Source organism: Ornithodoros turicata, chromosome 3 (genome assembly GCF_037126465.1).
Source record: "Ornithodoros turicata isolate Travis chromosome 3, ASM3712646v1, whole genome shotgun sequence".
NCBI lineage: Eukaryota > Metazoa > Arthropoda > Arachnida > Ixodida > Argasidae > Ornithodoros > Ornithodoros turicata.
The window spans coordinates 98,875,581-98,892,681 of record NC_088203.1 but is presented as its reverse complement, the minus strand read 5'-3'; the positions used below and the strand labels follow the sequence as shown (position 1 = coordinate 98,892,681).

The 17,101-nt window shown below is 43.6% G+C and overlaps 1 protein-coding gene across 3 annotated transcripts in view; it reads left to right on the top strand.

The window, feature by feature from the left end:
* The first annotated feature begins 936 nt into the window (after positions 1-936).
* LOC135388952 (aquaporin-7-like) overlaps positions 937-17,101 on the top strand; it is a 54,221-nt gene continuing 38,056 nt past the window's right edge. For 2 of the 3 annotated variants that reach the window (XM_064618843.1, XM_064618842.1), the window contains exon 1: positions 937-1,207. In XM_064618843.1, the coding sequence (XP_064474913.1) occupies positions 1,127-1,207 (81 nt within the window). In that variant the 5' untranslated portion in view covers positions 937-1,126. The remainder of the gene's footprint in view (positions 1,208-17,101) is intronic. The other variant, XM_064618844.1, reaches the window with a different exon arrangement.

Below are 17,101 nucleotides of genomic sequence, written 5' to 3'. Positions count from 1 at the left end.
TTCTTCGCTTGTATTCTGCGTTTCTTGCGTATACAGTAACTAGATGATTTCTAATTTTGGGCACATGCCAAGAGAAAAAAAAGCCGAAAAACACCCATCGAATGTCTTTTTTGGCATATTTGTCATTACGAAATAAATATATATCGGTAGCGACGACAGGCGCCGTTGAGTGATTCTTTCCCTCATCGAAAAGGACAGAAAAGAGAAATCGCAATTTTGCGTGACGATGATGAGGAGGATGAGGAAATATATTTGTGTAAAACACTGGATCTGGGTGACACCATTCAGGGGTCTGCATTGCATGAGGAAACTTTCCCAGCTGTCATGTGCGACAATTCCTTTGTGAGCTATCTAAAGAAAAACATCATTATTTCGTTGTATGCCCTGCTTTTTTGTGCAAAGGTTGCTGTTACCTCCACTCGGTTTTGGGCTCTAGGATTAGCTTAGCAATTACTCGAGCTAAACCTATAGCATCTAATCGTGGAACGAGGAACAGTGAAAAAAAAAAAAAGAAAGACACTGGTATAGCAACCAGAGACAAACTACTTCTATAATGCTGACATCAGAAACACTCGTAAACCACCATGCATATCGGTGATGACATCTTTTTTGGCGGCTGTGTTTTTTGCATGCATGTTAAGTCGTTCGTCATAGCAACAACATGTTTAAGCATTACCGAACGTCACCCACAACAAAGCAAACGGAAGTCGTCCGCGACCTCAGACACCCATGGCAAAAACACACAGACAGACCGCATTAGACGACATTTCCGCAAACATACCAGCCACACAATGCCGTCAGTGCGCGCACACATATGGGGATCGGACCGGCGCGCGTTCTTGACGTCACGTTCACGTGACCTTCTCCGTCGACCAATGAGGGAGGCATCCGCAAGCCGGCGCGCAGAAACGCCGTGAAAATAAATGCCGTCTGCGCTCAGACGGAAGATTCAGGTTACTCCAACTGCTCGATCAGTCAGACTTCGGGAGTAGTGCACCTGATTAGCGGCATTTTCAAGGCGCTTTGTGACTTGGGTGTACCTGCAGCGTGTGCTCTTTCTCAGAAGGGGGAATTGCGGGACAAAACTTTCTTCCGCAAAGTGTTCCAAAGAGTTTCGGAAGACAAGATGATTTTGGATAAAGTGAAGGTTAAGAGCACGGCAGTGCGAGAGATGCTCGCTGAGCTCCTAGGAACCTTCGTACTTGTGGTGAGTTTATTTCTCTTCGTACACTTTTTTCTACTTTTCGTTTTGTAACTTTGGAAATATGGTTAAATTGATAGTTGGCCTCGGCTTTAATTTGTATCTTCTATCTTTAGACTATGTCCTGATGCACTTAGAAACCTCAGCTATTACAGCTTACACTCTTCGTTATAGCTTAGATTTGTATTCGCCAGCTATGTTTAATCGTCAATGTTATACATAGCACCTTTCTGTTGATACTCTACTACTTTTGCTTCAAATCTAGCGAATTATATCGAAGTGGAGAATCCAGTAATCCGGTGAAGGTATATCGAAGCAAAATCATCAGGTCGGGATGCATCGATATTTCGAACCGAGTCTGTTCGAAATATCGGCGACCTTCGATGTGCATCTGAAGCTTTTGCTTCGATATATCGTCGTGTTAGTCTGGTATCTGGTTGTTGCAGTGCTACTACGCTCCCACGCTAATGGACTATTTTTCGCTCACTTTTTGATGCCATTATTCATCAGTATCGTCTTCATGTTTGTACCGTTATTGAATATTAATTCTTCTTACGCTATCATATATTGCGCAATAGCACTGCCAGTAGTAAGCAGCGAAAGTGAGACAAGGTTATGCAAAAGGAAAAAGAAACGTACTAATGGATTTACGATTGCTTGCCTTTTCGATTGTTGTTGTTTCCAATCGAACTGCTAATTTGCATACCGATCCTACAGGACATTATCTGCGATTGCACCGCAATCAATGTAGACTCCCCTCCCCCTTTTATTTTTTCAAACAAAGGCGATTTGTTTACAATTTGTTTATGGCGCGTGTCCTTCGTTGGAAATTCACTTTGGCACAATGGATCGTCAGCGCTCTAGTTCAAGAGTAGTCATTTGGGCGAAGTCGTTGTACAGAAACGTTTCTGGTTATTTCCCTCTTAAGCGAGGGGGCGGTACTGCCGATACACGCATCGTTACACAATGAATATAACGATCGATAAGGCATATAACGATGAAGTACGTCACTGAAGTGAATTAGCCGCGACAACGTCGCTACGTGGTACGGATAGGACACGTAATCGGATGATAAGTTTTTAAGGCATATCTTTCGCTCTTCCTTTACCTTTTGTCCTTATCTTATTTCACCTTGACATTTCAATCTTTCTCCTTCAATCGCAAGTGGTCGCTGAGCTGAACCAACATCTCTGAAACTATACCATCTCCATTTTTCTTTACACGTCCATCCACCCATCTGAAATTAAGGCAGTGCTCCGATACGGGCGTATCGGATGTATCTATTTGGTGCTTTTTGTCAACGCTTGGCATTATCGTCTGGCGTTAACGTGGAAGTTCATCTTGCGCTCGATTTATTTGTTGGAGTACTCTCGTCTAGGTATCGATAGGTGATAAATAATGACACGAGTTAGACACTTACCTTTGCAAGAAAATAAAAATGAATGACGTATCATTGACCTTTCATTTGTAGGATGATAATAAGATTTTCCTTCTTTTTTATTTGGAACACAATGGGAGACGACGCAGTCTTCGAAACATCACCTTCATGTTTTTATTTTTATAATCAGGTCAAAATCAAACTGGGAAACAAATAACCGATATATTAGTAATTTTCAGATACAGTGTAAAGCTGCCACTTTGCATAGTACTTCCTGTGTTTTTCACACCCCGCTTCATTTGGGCTGTTATACGTCAATTTGTTCACGTCGATATGGGATGTCATTAGTGTGTTCACAACCTCACGTTCATGCTACACGAACAACCTCGTTTAGTTTTGGGCTTCGCCTGTCAACATTGCGAAACATCGAACCTAATAGCGGATACCTTTCTCGTTTCCTCCAAAGAGCACGCAGAACTAGAAGAGAGAGAGAGAGAAAGAAAAAAAAAGTGAATATAATTGTCTTCCTGTAACGTCCCGTACGTACGGTTTCATTCTTCTTGTTTTTCCAACGGGAACAGACCTGAAAGACACACAGCTGTTATTATGGTCGACGGTAACGGTTCAACGACCCAGTGCACTGGTTTTACGTGTCACCTAACCACATGTTACGTGCTCTGTACGGTCCATTGGCGGGAACTTTGGCGCGCACACATGTTCATCCTCTGCGTAGCGAAACCCGGTTTGTCCTTTTGAGGACAACTACGGGTCGGGCGCATGCAATGGTAAGTCGTGGCTGGAACCCGACGTGAACCACTTGCGTGTACGAAAAATAGGCGTGCAAAACCGTGAGTGAACAAAAGTGAGCAGTATATATACGTATAGTCAATACACATACATTAGACATTCTTTCTGACTGAATAATACCTCAACGGTAGCCCACTTTTTTTTTTTATTTGGAAAGAAATAAACGAAGTTACATTCTTCCAGAGAGAACGGCATAAACGCAAGCAATCCGGTGGACGAACTCCATGATGATAAACTTGAGCGATGGGCAAAGTAACATAGGGGAAAAATCAGTAACATCCATACAGTAACAGTAACATCCTTTTCCTGAATTTTATAACTAAAGCATCTGTACCGTTTACCAGAGAAGTGGCTAGTTGGCTGATTGCGAATATTCTCAAATTCAGTGTTGGTCTCAGAAACTACCGCGGTGTTTTTGTTAGATACTTTCAGCGCGAGCGTACCTGCAACATCCCCGTGGTGACGCTTCTCACCACAAATAACCTCTGTTGTGTGATCATGGTCTATCTATCGAATATTGAGTACTACGCTTCCAATGGCGACACAACAAAACAAGTATTTGCATAGCTAAACATAAAAGATCTCGCGTCTTCCATTTAATGACATTAATGCAATTCGCGAAGAAGCCTATACGTACTAGGCCCGCGCATCGAACTCCTCAGTACAGTACATCTGCGTAATACGAGCATTTATTGAACACAACAAGCGACAACTGAGCCCAGTACGGTTTGAAAAATAAGTTCCCTAATAAAAAAGCAATAGAACATTGATTTGTAATGAACGGTAGCTCGTACTATCCTTTTTTCATAAGAGATGTGAACTTCATAGAGCATGGAAACATCTAATTAAATTCCAGAAGAGATGTTCTCGTATAGTACAGCCACTCAAAATGTGCTGCTACATAAGAGGTTAATGCGGTAATGTTGATATGTGAATATTCGATTAGCCCAATGTTGTAAGGTTTTACTGATCATCCTATTCACAAACACATTTCTCTTTTAAAACCATATATTAGCATAAGCCATCGCTTGTTGAATGAAGAGGTAGAGTTACCGCAACAGTGGATTTGTGATGTGATGTGATGTGATAAAGAAAAAAATGGGGATATATGTGAGTTTCGACGAAGTCGAACTGGCGCCCCAGTACACTTACACACAGAAAGCACATACAGATGATGAGTTAATTTAAAAAAAAAAGAGAGATTATGTCCAGAGAAGAACAGAGATGATAATGAAGTTCAACATGTATAGCTCAAAAGTTTCGACCAAGTGAGAGTAAAATGTCGGGATCGCTGGGGGCACACACAGGACACATCATACATTCAGCGTGTCATAGAACGTCAATAAGCCCGGTTGTATGCAGAAAGTCTTCAAGTGCCCTTAGCGCCTTGTCGGACGACGGAGGACCTTTAATGACTGTTAATGGCGATGAACCGAAAACGAAAGCTCCAGCACGTCGCTCCAGCTGAAAGCTCCAGGCTCTACTGACCTAACAGTTTCGCGATGTCGAAGGCCCGGGAGTCCACACGAGAGAGGCTCGTCTCTAATGCCCTTCGAGCAGCAACGTATTTCCGACAGCTGAGAAGGGTGTGTTCTACGTCCACTACAACGCCATACTCACTACAGTTCGGAGAGTCTCGTGCGCTGTACGGCACATTGAGCCGTAGCCTATGTAGGACAGCCGTCGTTTGTCGCGTGAAGGAAGGTGGTGCTCGAAAGCGTAACCCTGGGTCGACCTTGCACAGACGCGAATCCCGAGCAGATCCTGTTAACCAGGAGGCGCTGCACATTTGTATTGAGCCTGTGTAGAATAGTGGGTATGGTTGCTTGTGTGTGTAACAGATGAACAATGACATTGACAAGTGCAACAGATGAAATATTCGCTGTATAGTCCCCTGGTATTTGGCGCCATCCGTCAAACAAACGAAACTGAACTACGTCGAGAGCGGAAGTACGCTAACAAGCAACCGCGGAACGTCAGGGTCTCTGGGACAGGCGACTAACTTTTCACGAGTTATTCCCATCCTTTTCAAACAAACCGTATATAGTACCTGTCACACCATGAAAGGCGAGCTCTGGTATTTCACGAACGAGAGCTTTCAAGATGTCACACCTATATGCACCGGTGAGCCTGTTAAGCGACAACCAGGCTTTCACCAAACGATACATAAATCACGCATACAGCGTGCCCGTCAATACCTTCCAGCGTGTATTTTGACGTAATGCAGACTATCTAATGTAACTGACGTTCTTCGTAATGTACCGACGTGAAGTAATCGGAAACGCGTTTTGACGACCCCCACTACCACGTTGGCGTTCCTGCTGAGTTGAAACCTGTGATCTGTGGGATTTGTCTTAACTGACTCTCGATTTACCAGAGATATCTTCCCTTTCTTTGCTTTCCACAAAGTTGTCATTGCCTAGACTGCGATATGTGACCCAGACCTTCTTGCGCCTTGTTCAACCGAGATTCCTTCCGCTAGGAATTTTCGTTTTTCTATTGTCTTACGTAGTCTTGGCCGATCGCATGGTGATACAGTTGCGATTTTTTTCCTTAGTCTTTAGGTCCACACCTCCGCTTCAATACAATGGTTCTAAGACCACAGCAGCAACCCTTATGTCACAGGAAGAGTGTCGACCAATGTTCTATTTACACACGCGTTTAAGACACAACCAGTTAGTAAACAATAAAAGGTAATGACACACATTAATACAGTAACGACCCCTTTCGACGCCGAGACTGGGAAGTCAAAGCGGGTTTGAATCCCCGCACCCGCTGTGCTGTCTGGGGATTTATCTTTCTACAGACTTTCCAGGGGACGAATGTCGGCCCAGTTCCCCCTGAAGTCGGCCCAGGACGCATACTAATCCCCCCTGTCCTCCACTCCTTCCTGCTATCCTCTTTCCATCTGTCCACGATGATGATGATGATGATGGTAGGAAAAAAAATATGGAGATGTGAGCCCGCTCACCGCTGGACAAGCTGCTCCAGAATCTTTTTTTCGAACGAAAAAAAAAAAACACGTCTGCACGCCTCTGATAGCCCCAGTTGCTTCGCAGCGCTAACACGGTATTTAAAAAAAATAAAAAACAGTCCAGACCGTGCACCAAAAACGGAGAAGCGCCCTGTGCTGTATAGCATACAATGCCCCCTGTTTTGCGTTGTTTACTCGTTAGATGAGTCACCATAGTCACAATACCCCATTGTACCCACAATACTCAGCCAATATTCTTTCTACGCATCCAGCCCATTCAACGCGAAGGTCAATATTTGTCAGCGAGATTGTTACCGCCAAGATTCGAGCGATTACAGCCAAGTGCCTTGAACCCAAGATCCAGCAACGCCTAACCAGTAGCAAAAAAAAGAGAACACAAAAACTGACTGTCGCGCAATACCTTTTCCTGCCTGCCTCAGCCACACGGCTTCTAAACACCGCCCAATGTTGCTGGGTCATCAGCGTGGCATTATTGTCTGCCATCTTCCCACACAGACGAGATAATCTCGTTTGTTGGAGACAGGCTGCGTCTCTGTCAACCTTCGTGAAATTTCCCCGGGCAGACGCTGCCGCCGCCCTTGACACGGAACTTTCAACTTTCCCTTTACACTTTCATTGACGTTTCGTGGGCTGGATTCGCTCTGCGTTCGTGCGCAACGTCAAAATGTTTCGTGCATACAGGCAAAAAACAAAAAACAAAAAGACAACTGGAAAGATGCTGTGAGAATGTCGCAGAGGCATTACTTCGTGTAACGACCTGAGTTAGAAAATCACATTTGCGTGCGGCGTGTTTGACAAGGCAAAAGGTTTTGCTGTTAGACATGTAGGTATGGCTTTCATTTTCATCTTGTTTTCGTGCATCTACGATGCTATCTTTAGAGACCCACTTCGTCGTCAGAATATAATTGTTGTTGTTTAGAGCGGTACTGGGTAGACGTAGCCTCTCTACACTAACATCATTTAACATTGTGCACTAATGACATTTTTAGCTCACTCACTTTCTGCTAAAATGTTTCCCTGTGACTTCTCCTCGGATATGGATGCGAGTGTTAGCAGATGTTTTTTTTTTTTTTCGGTAATTGGTTTCTGGGTAATAACTGACTGGTGAGCTTGGATTGAAATGGAATGATGGTTAGTTTGTCTCATCCACGACAGAACTTGGATTGATTCAGCAGTGTTGTTATCTGTTTTATTTCGTGACAAATAACCAGCAAGTCACGTCAGTCCGCCACGTCTACATGGTTCAAAACTTTCGTCTTTGATATATATATAGTGCAGCCACAGTTGCCTTGCGGTATTTTGTGTTTTTTTTTCTTCACCTTCCTTTTTTGTGACGTAGCGCAGCGCAGCCAGTGGAGGAGAGCTCAGTTGTTGTACTTGCACATAACTTTAACTTCATTTTCATATCTCACATCTAATGTTTCGCATGTAATGGGGTAGTGTACTGCTCTCTAGTGGTGAATCACCCCAGGTCATAGTCACGATTTATTTGTTGTTGTTGCGGTATTTTTTTCTCCCGTATGTATGTATGTCTCCTCAGCGAGAGGGAGGCCAGAAGAGACCTCTCACAGGTATTCTAATGACCTAAACTATGTGAAAAACGCTTTTTGACTTACCTTCGTTTTTAGGGCGAGGGCAGTACTAGTTTTGCAATGCGACGAGGGCAAGTACTAAGCTTGTTCCATAATACAGATGGCAATACAAATTTACTATGCATTGCAATATCGTCTGAAGAAGGGCGCGGTCTTCCAGCCAGAGATGTCCGTTTCGCGTAACGTAAAATTAATTAGTTAAAAATGAAACGTAAACAGTTGCTGGGATAGGCTGCCGATGTATCGAGGCATCTTAATATCGGTGAGCCATATTAGCATCATTATCGCTTCCGTTGTTGATGGGCAGAGGGATAATTCTTACGGGCACTGCCATTAATTGTGGCTCATCAGTTTACCTTGGATCATCACAATCACCTGACGCTGCAATACGTGAATAGAACTAAACAAAACATTCGATGCGCGACTCATGCACGTCAAGAGTTCTTGCTTGGCATCTCAGTCTCGGCTCTCTTCTTCTCCCTTTCGCTCGCCTCTTCAAATCAGGAGTTCAGTCGATCGCTGTCGTTCTCAAAGTCATCCTCTGCGATTCGTAGAAGATATCGGGGGGTTCGCCGAAAAAGATATAACAGAGGAAAGTAGTATTTTGGCCACTCGCTGGCCGTATCGTATCCTTGCGTCACTTGACTCGACGCCCTGTTTTTGTGTAGCGCCTGCGAGCCGACTAAGATAACGTATATCCGAAATAAACCTCGGTTGGCGTATATTGCACGCTCAGCTTCTCCAAGAATTATATTTTTTTTCCCTGTCCCCCACTCCTTCCTGCTGTCCTCTCTCCATCTGTCCACGTCTGTACGCCGCTCATAGCCACAGTTGCTTCGCGGCGCTAACACAGAATTTTAAAAAAAGATAGAATTATATATTTTTTAAAACCGTACTTGGTGCTTGTGACGTTGCGACGAATGACATGCTGTTTTATAATGTAGGTACACTCTAAGGAAAAAAGGAGCAAAATGGGATGTAATTGCTTCTCGCCCCCTATAGACTCGAATGACTCCCCATTTTAGTCTCCTAACCCCGAAATTTACTCCCCAGGACTGCAAATAGTCACCGAACTAAGCAGATGGTCTCCTGAAAGCAACAGTCTGCACTGTCGTACTGTAAACGTATTTTTATTCTCGATGTATTAATATTCGCGAATTCGCGCATTCTCTCATTTGCGAAGTTATTCGCCAGTATTTGGTTTCGTGACTCCAGAGCTGCTTCCTTTGCCGGGATAAACGTCAGGCTGTGTTCGCGAGTACGATTTTTCGCGATTTTTTAGCGGTCGCACCACCGCAGTGAAACACCCCATCTCACCTTCATCATCTATTGTTGTTGTCGTTGTTGCGCCGTCTTTGTGAAGCGGTCTACCCTCATATGTAGTTCTCACGCTTTATCATCTGTTTATAAGCTAAGCTGCAGCGAGTACAGGGCATCGCTTCAGATTTCGCATTTCACGCAGTGCTTGCAACAGGTGCCCCAGATGTACGCGCTGCTACCGTGGCGGACACGTTTTCATCATAATAGAGCAGACACCTGGTAGACACCATCAGAGGAATGGTATACACGTTGGAGCGAGTCCGCTGTATGTCTGCTGTACTTGGAACGGGCATACATTATCCACATTCACATTCCGCGTGCTTATCTGTGCAGTTGTTATCGCACGTAAATATGCCAGTTATAAATCGTTCCATGTATAGTCATATCTGCATGTCTCCAGTATGCTGCCGACGCATATTGACCACAATTGCGAGCTTTAGAACAGGGTATACAAGCACATGGTGTTTGGGTTGGGCTTTTGGGTTCTTGGGCATTCGCAGTGAATGGCACCTTCATTTCAAGGGCTTTGATTCAAGGGCACCTTCTTTTGTTTTGTGCCCCACAAGGCGCTTGGGTGTGAAATTGCCTATTCAAAATTGCTTAATATACAGGGTGTTTTTTTTCTTACTCGACTCAGATTTTTTATTTAAAAAACTGTGAGGGCAGCGCTGATGCCATCTTGGCAGGCGGGTTATGCGGCAAGGCGGACATCCTGTACGACAGTGTACGCAGCAACTGAACCTAAATAGCTAATTAATTAACTAGTTTTGGCTCATTTTCATAGCGAAATTTGACATTTTATATCTCAAAGCACGTTCACTTCTCAGGGTGTTTAATAAGGACGATGGATTTGAATGATGACTGGCTCCAACTCTGCTATCTCGCATTTCCAAGAAAACATCTAATCAATAAGTTAATTAATGAATTTTAGCTAATTATTCGTCCAGTAGTTGCATACACTGTCCTACAGGATGTCCTTCTGGCCGCATAACCCGCTTGCTAAGATGGCATCAGCGCTGCTCTCACTGCATTTTTATAAAAAAGTCGGTGTCGAACAAAAAAAAAAACAAAAAAAAAACGCCATGTATATGCATGTCGGTACGCATGCAATCCTATGTAACAGAACGGAAATGTTTCATATCGCAGAAGAAAAAGAAAGAAAAAGAGAGGAGCTACTGTAAAGGTAACATATAGAATAAGCTACATTAAGTAAAATATTGGCCTTTCGGCATTTGTCTGAGGCGTTCGTTGTCTTTTCGTAACTGATCTAGATTAGCTATAAATATAACATCATGCACTCTGTTTTTTCACAGTTCGCTATACTTCAATACAAGAGTATAGTGATCATAAACTAACAATTTGGAATTTTAGGCCGCGAGAGAACTACGATAGTCATAATGAAGATAAAGAAGTGGCAAAGGTGGTGTTGCTTCTGAAAAAGCACGCCGTTGTCGGCCTCACAGAGGTGGGCAACGTCATGACTAACACTCTGGAGGAATGTGCGTCCTGGGCCGACTTCTAAGGGAACTGTGTCGACATATATCTGACAGCGCCCCTGAAAAAAAAAAAAAAAAAACAGACAACAAAGCCGGCATCGGGATTCGAACCCGGGTACCTCCCAGTCTCGACGTCACATGGCCAGCGCGCTAGCCAAAGACCGACGCGAGCTGTTACGAAGTGACAACGGGTTCAAGTTTAGTGAGAAAAATGTAACGTATGAATGCTTACAAAGTAAGGTACGTTTTTCAAACTTAAGTTGTCATTTGTTATGGTAACATAGGTATGCTAATGTCCGTGAGCAGTAATTGTAAAAAAAAAAAAAAAGAAAGTGAACGTACAACATAGAGCCTCATCCGCGGTGACTCAGGTACAAACCGGATCTTCGTTCCCAGCCTCTAACATCACACAAGATGCTTTCACTTAAATCGTCCCTCGCAAGGTCAGATAGCCATGCCACACACTCGGTGGCCTGCACGCACGAGGTACCGTTTAACAAAAGCTCCAAATGGAACGGGAAACTGCATTGTTGTCTCGCGGTCCCGTTCTATAATTTCGGATACGTTGCACCGTTCCGCAAAGCATGCGCCCAACTCCGCTGAAACTGCAGTTATAAAAAGAATCGGGGAAGTTAAGATAAGGTTTCATGCGCTTCTAATGTCGTCCGCAAGCCTCCGTGAATTTTTCGAGGTTGTACAGATAGGTTCGTTCACCTAGAGACGGAGATGTTCAGGAAGTTTCCTCAACACTTTTCCTTCAGGTAACTCCGTTGGAGGGCTTCGTCGGTCCATGTGTGCTTTGATGAGTGCGTCTTCGTGAGTGGTTTCTGCCAGTCGGTGGCAGTTGACAGTGCAAGAATAATACTGTATCGCCTGTATGGGAATGATGGGCTTCACTTTCTAAATGAATGGGTTCTACAATGAAAAAAAGTGCATACTGATTATGTTAAATTTTTGTTGCTGGTGAACGCGTTATGTAAGGAACAGCATTTGGATCCGCTTATGAGTATGTTTAGGACGAAATAAGATGATGCTACAGTTACGCAAAGAAGAAAAAAAAATTAATGAACAAATTAATGCGCAGCACCCGTGTGAAGATATGACATATTTGAATCGACCAGGTTTCATTGTAGTGTACTGAATGCTTTACCATAAATATTTATAGCGGAGAAAAGTACCTTTCCGTATCTATACCGTTCAAATAACGTACCTTCCATTAAAGTGACACCAGAATATCTGTAATCGTCGCCAATAAATTAATTACAAAGTACCTACTGTAACTCAGAACATAATTTTTTTGTTTAGTTTTTATACATCAGTTCAGTCCCCCTTTGCTTTCCATAAAACCGGGGTTCAGTGTTTCACTTTAGTTAGTTCTTCGTTTATTTTTATTTATTTGGAAATACTTTAATTAATTACTTTAACTTGTTGGCGGTACTTCGTCTTTGTTACTTTACTTGTCTTTCATAAGAAGCAATGAACTATCAGGCAATATGTGCTATGATATGCTTGAGTTGGGAAAGCAATGAGCAAACGCGTATCTACAGCAATGCATGTCTGTAGACGGGAAAGCATCTTATCGGGTGCGAAATCAGACTTTAGATTCCAGTCAGTCGTGGATCTGGATTTCCGTAAATGTTCCAAGCGGAAGCGAATTCCCTCGGATCTCGGTCGTTGCACGGGGAAATGAGAGCTTCTTTGTCGACACCACGTAATTATTGTTCGATCATCCGGTTCTTCACTGGCAGTCACACTGCATCGAAAGCGGAAGCGCTGGCTCATATGTCATGCTTCGTGCATCTACGGTACATGATAGGGAAATAGTTATGCTTCATTTCTAAGCGCCATGCAGGTATCAGCGTGTATGTGTCTCATTCGTGGCTTAATGCGGAAACCGGCGGCACTTCGTGAGTGGTAGCCAAGGTCGTGCTGAAGACTGAGAGGTGATGGGTTCGAATCCTACCACCGGCCGTGCTGTCTGAGGTTTTCCCAGGGTTTTCCGAAGACTTTCCGGACGAATGTCGGCACAGTTCCCCCTGAAGTCGGCTCAGGACGCATACTAACCTCCCTGTACCCCCCACTCCTTCCTGCTGTCCTCTCTCCACCTGTCCACATGTGTAACACACTCATAGCCACAGTTGCTTCGCGGCGCTAACACAGAATAAAAAGTTAATGAGGAACCCTATCGCCGTAGCCTTGTTATTGATATCCATAACGGATACCCGAGACTAGGGGAAAATAAATAAAAAAGGACGCACACAAACACAAGTCTCAAACACAGCTGAAGTTTTAATGCACAACCCGAAGGGTGTTATTAAGACGTTAGTGACCAGAGATTGTTATTGATAAGATTGATTAAGATGTTATTGAGCCAATGATAGGAAAGCATTCGATCAATCCACCAACCAGCAGCAAGTCAAACAATTAGTTTGATCAATGGGAGCTGGTGGAATCGAATCCCATCATTTGCTTGGCTGTCTGAGGCTTTTCCTTGGCAGACTCTCCGGACAGAAACGGAGCTGTTCCCCCTGAAGTCGGCCCCTGCCCCTGACACTCCTTCCTACCGTCCTTTCTTCACCTGTCCGTCTCTGTACACCCCTCATATCTAGACTCGCTTCGTGGTCTTTTGTCCTTACACGGAACGAAAAAATAAGAAGAGATCGAACATTATTATCGCTATGCTTTCTTTCCTTCTTTCTTTCTTTCTCTCATAGAAAAGTAGAATTCAAAGTAACGATTTATGTGAAAATTCAGTTATAAGCACTCGCAGTCATGCGATGTCTACAGAGACAGTCGAAGCAGGGTCCTTATATAGTGCGAATCAATATCCTTGGGTTCAGTGTTAGGACGTTTTGAACGCTCTTTTTTCTGTTCAGTATCTGCAGCGTTCAGAATTGTGTTGCCGCAGCACCGCTGCCGCTTCCTGAAATGCTGGGGCTTTCGTTTCCATTGCATGACCCAACACATCATCATCCCATTTATGTGTGTGTGTGTGTGAACAACACACGTTACGTAACATACACAAGGCATGACTTGAAGACGTCAAAGAATCCACACCTCAGTGAAATGTTGCCGAAGCAGAGGGTGCAAGGAGCATGGCTCATGAGGACACGTAATCCTGACGTCACATATCACGCGACCCACGATGTTCTTCGTGCTTGCATTCCTTACACAATACTTCAAGTGGGAACCTCTGGAGAGTTACAAGTCAACCCATATAGGGCATACGAGGTCTCATAGCCCCATATTGCGTTGTCTAATGCGCTTTTACTGTGTATTTGTTCTACGTGCTTCATTCTATCGTATGTACTGCTGTATAGATCTATTTACTGCCCTTGACACGGTATACATAATTATGCAAATAGAAAGCGGCGCCGCGAGCAGATAAGACACCACTTGATGTTCTGGCTTCTGTCGTGCACTTGATTGTTGCGCCGTTATCACTCACCACCTCGAAGGAGTTGATATCATCAATGTTAGGTTGTCATACTTGTCTGGAACGCAAAGCGGTCACCAGTGACACAGAAGGTGGCCGTTATCTAACCAAGCAATGCGATATGCAATATCTTCGTACTACTGTACATGTTCAGGGACAGCTGAAGTAACCTATTGTCTGGCATTAAATGAATGTTGGCTTTGTAACGGCTTCGTAATCTAGTCTAGTCTAGTAATTACTGTGTCGATGCTGATGTCGAGAACGTGGAAAGTGGATGCTGATGGCAGGAAGAAGGGTACAGTAGTTGTTGGAACACATTGAGCTGGGAAATAACCAACCGGGCTTAAGTAGCCAGACATTCCATCAACCCAAACATAAATATTGTCATCATCAGCATCAGAATCATACTTATAATCTGATAATACCAATAAGCTTCGGTGATTAATTTGTTAACGAACGAATACTACACAAATGATAAAAGGCTATAATCACACCACGTTGTGTGGCACATCGTACAAACAAAACACATTTTTCCCCATGAAAGATGAAAGTCACTGGAAAGGTTAGCCAGCTGTAGGACTCGAACCCATATCTTCTGGATTACCGGTCGCTCTCTCTCACTCATCCTCCTTTCACTCTTACATTTTTGCACACTCATACACACATTCATACGACAGGGATCGACGCAAGCGGCAAATGTTGAACATGGAGAACTGATGTTCTGAGGCTGGAACAACATAGAAGGGACAATCACATACAACATACTATGTTGTTCCAGCCTCAGAACATCAGTTCTCCATGTTCAACATTTGCCGCTTGCGTCGATCCCTGTCGTATGAATGTGTGTATGAGTGTGCAAAAATGTAAGAGTGAAAGGAGGATGAGTGAGAGAGAGCGACTGGTTTGTCCCTTCAGATGACACACCCTGGAAGTCGCTGAGAAGGCGTGTTAGCTTAGCTCAAATGGTAGAGCCCTGGAAGGGTAATCCAGAAGATGTGGGTTCGAGTCCAACAGCTGGCTAACCTTTCCAGTGACTTTCATCTTTCATCGTTAATTTCTTAGGCACCTTGAGGCCTTGTATGTGATTGTCCCTCCTATGTTGTTCCAGCCTCAGAACATCAGTTCTCCATGTTCAACATTTTTCCCGTCTAGTTTTCATAACAGATAACGCCGACGACTTTCCTTTTCTAGTTCCGCTTCCGATCTGATTCCCCGATGACGCGTACTCTTTGGCATATCCTCGTGAAAACGTTATCTCCCAAACTGGTTGCTTTGAAACTGTCGGCTGTACAGTTCGCATGACACTCACATTTGGCAGGAAATTTCTCACCACCCATTACGAGACAGACAGCTGTCTAAATGGAAAACAATACCCTGGCTGTTGTCAGGCCGTGGAGATTTCCATCGCTTGTTGTCATAATAACCATGACCTGGGTCGTTAAGGAGAAGCAGGTCCGTCCACTACCTCAGGGGGATTTCCCGCGATGGATCACTCACATTTACTGACCACTACTGACACCGTAATGTCTAAGTATAATTGTCTCGTCCTTAAGCGTCTGTCACGCTGGGAGCTTTCAATTAAATGAGACTGTTTAGTGCAGCACGCAACATTCAAGCAATAACTCTGAAATGTATAGCTTCACACTTTTAATTTCGCTGATTGAATACAAGGCCGGTGCGAAGTTTATGAAATGTTTTGTTCTTTTTGTCACGTGATACGTATATGTATTTTGGCCACATTTTTCGGGCTGTAATTTTCATAAATCGTGTGCAACACCGTCAGAGTCTTTAACTATTAGTCTAACAGTCACCGCTTTGTGACAAAGGCTTTAATATCACTATTGGTGGCCTCTGCTATTACATGCCCTGCTTTCCTCTTCTTTTTTTTAAATACATTTTTGTGGTTATGGTATTTTGATTTCTTCTGACCCCCCCCCCCCCTCATCCCCAGTGCTCCCTTTTCTTTTCGTTTTTACTACATAGCCCCCGTGGGTAGATTCCACTAGGGTCTGAGGGCAGTTACCACTACTGGTACTTTTCGCCGGAACTGAATTCTACGTAGTCGCCGACAGTCATTGTGCACGTAGAGCGCCTTTCATATCCGCTGGGTGGCGCTTGCTTCGCGATGCATGCCTCGCCTCATCTGCCATGGGCGCACGTGTGTGTTCGAACTAGTCAAATCTCGATATAACGAAACGCTATACAAAGAAATTCGCAGTACAGCAAAATAACTTGTATATTTCGTGAGGCTCGACACAACGAAATATTCAGTACAACGAAAGAAACCGTGTTCCCTGTGAGTTTCGTTATATCGAGGTTGGACTATTTAATTCTCATATCACTCGCATAATCACCCAAATATAACAGAGTATAGGATACCGCAACCCCAGCGGTGAAAATCATGTCATAATATCATCGTCCTTACAATGTATTTCTTGTTGTCGTTGTTTTTAGAAGATATTAAAATTTAAATGTTCTCGAAAATGTGAGGCTCCTAGTTCCCACTAGAAAATGCGCAATTTTTTTACAATCCTAAACATTGAACCGGAATAGATGTTCTCCTTGTCTTAGAAAAATAACAGTCTTTATTCGATATAGCTTCCGTTCCAAACGTGATTGAACATTTGACTTCATTCCATTTCATTTTGTTACCTCAAAGGCGTTCCTGTTGTTTGAGAAAATTTATTAGACGCCTCATACTATAGAGCACACTACGAGTACTAATACTAATACACACTAATACACTAGTTGGAATTAGTTATAATGCACAAGGCGTTCCTCATTGGGCAATTACAGGAAGAAGACAATATGTTGGTGTAAGTTCGTTTTCAATAGTGAATACCAAACTGCTATAATATACGGCTATAAGTTGACTT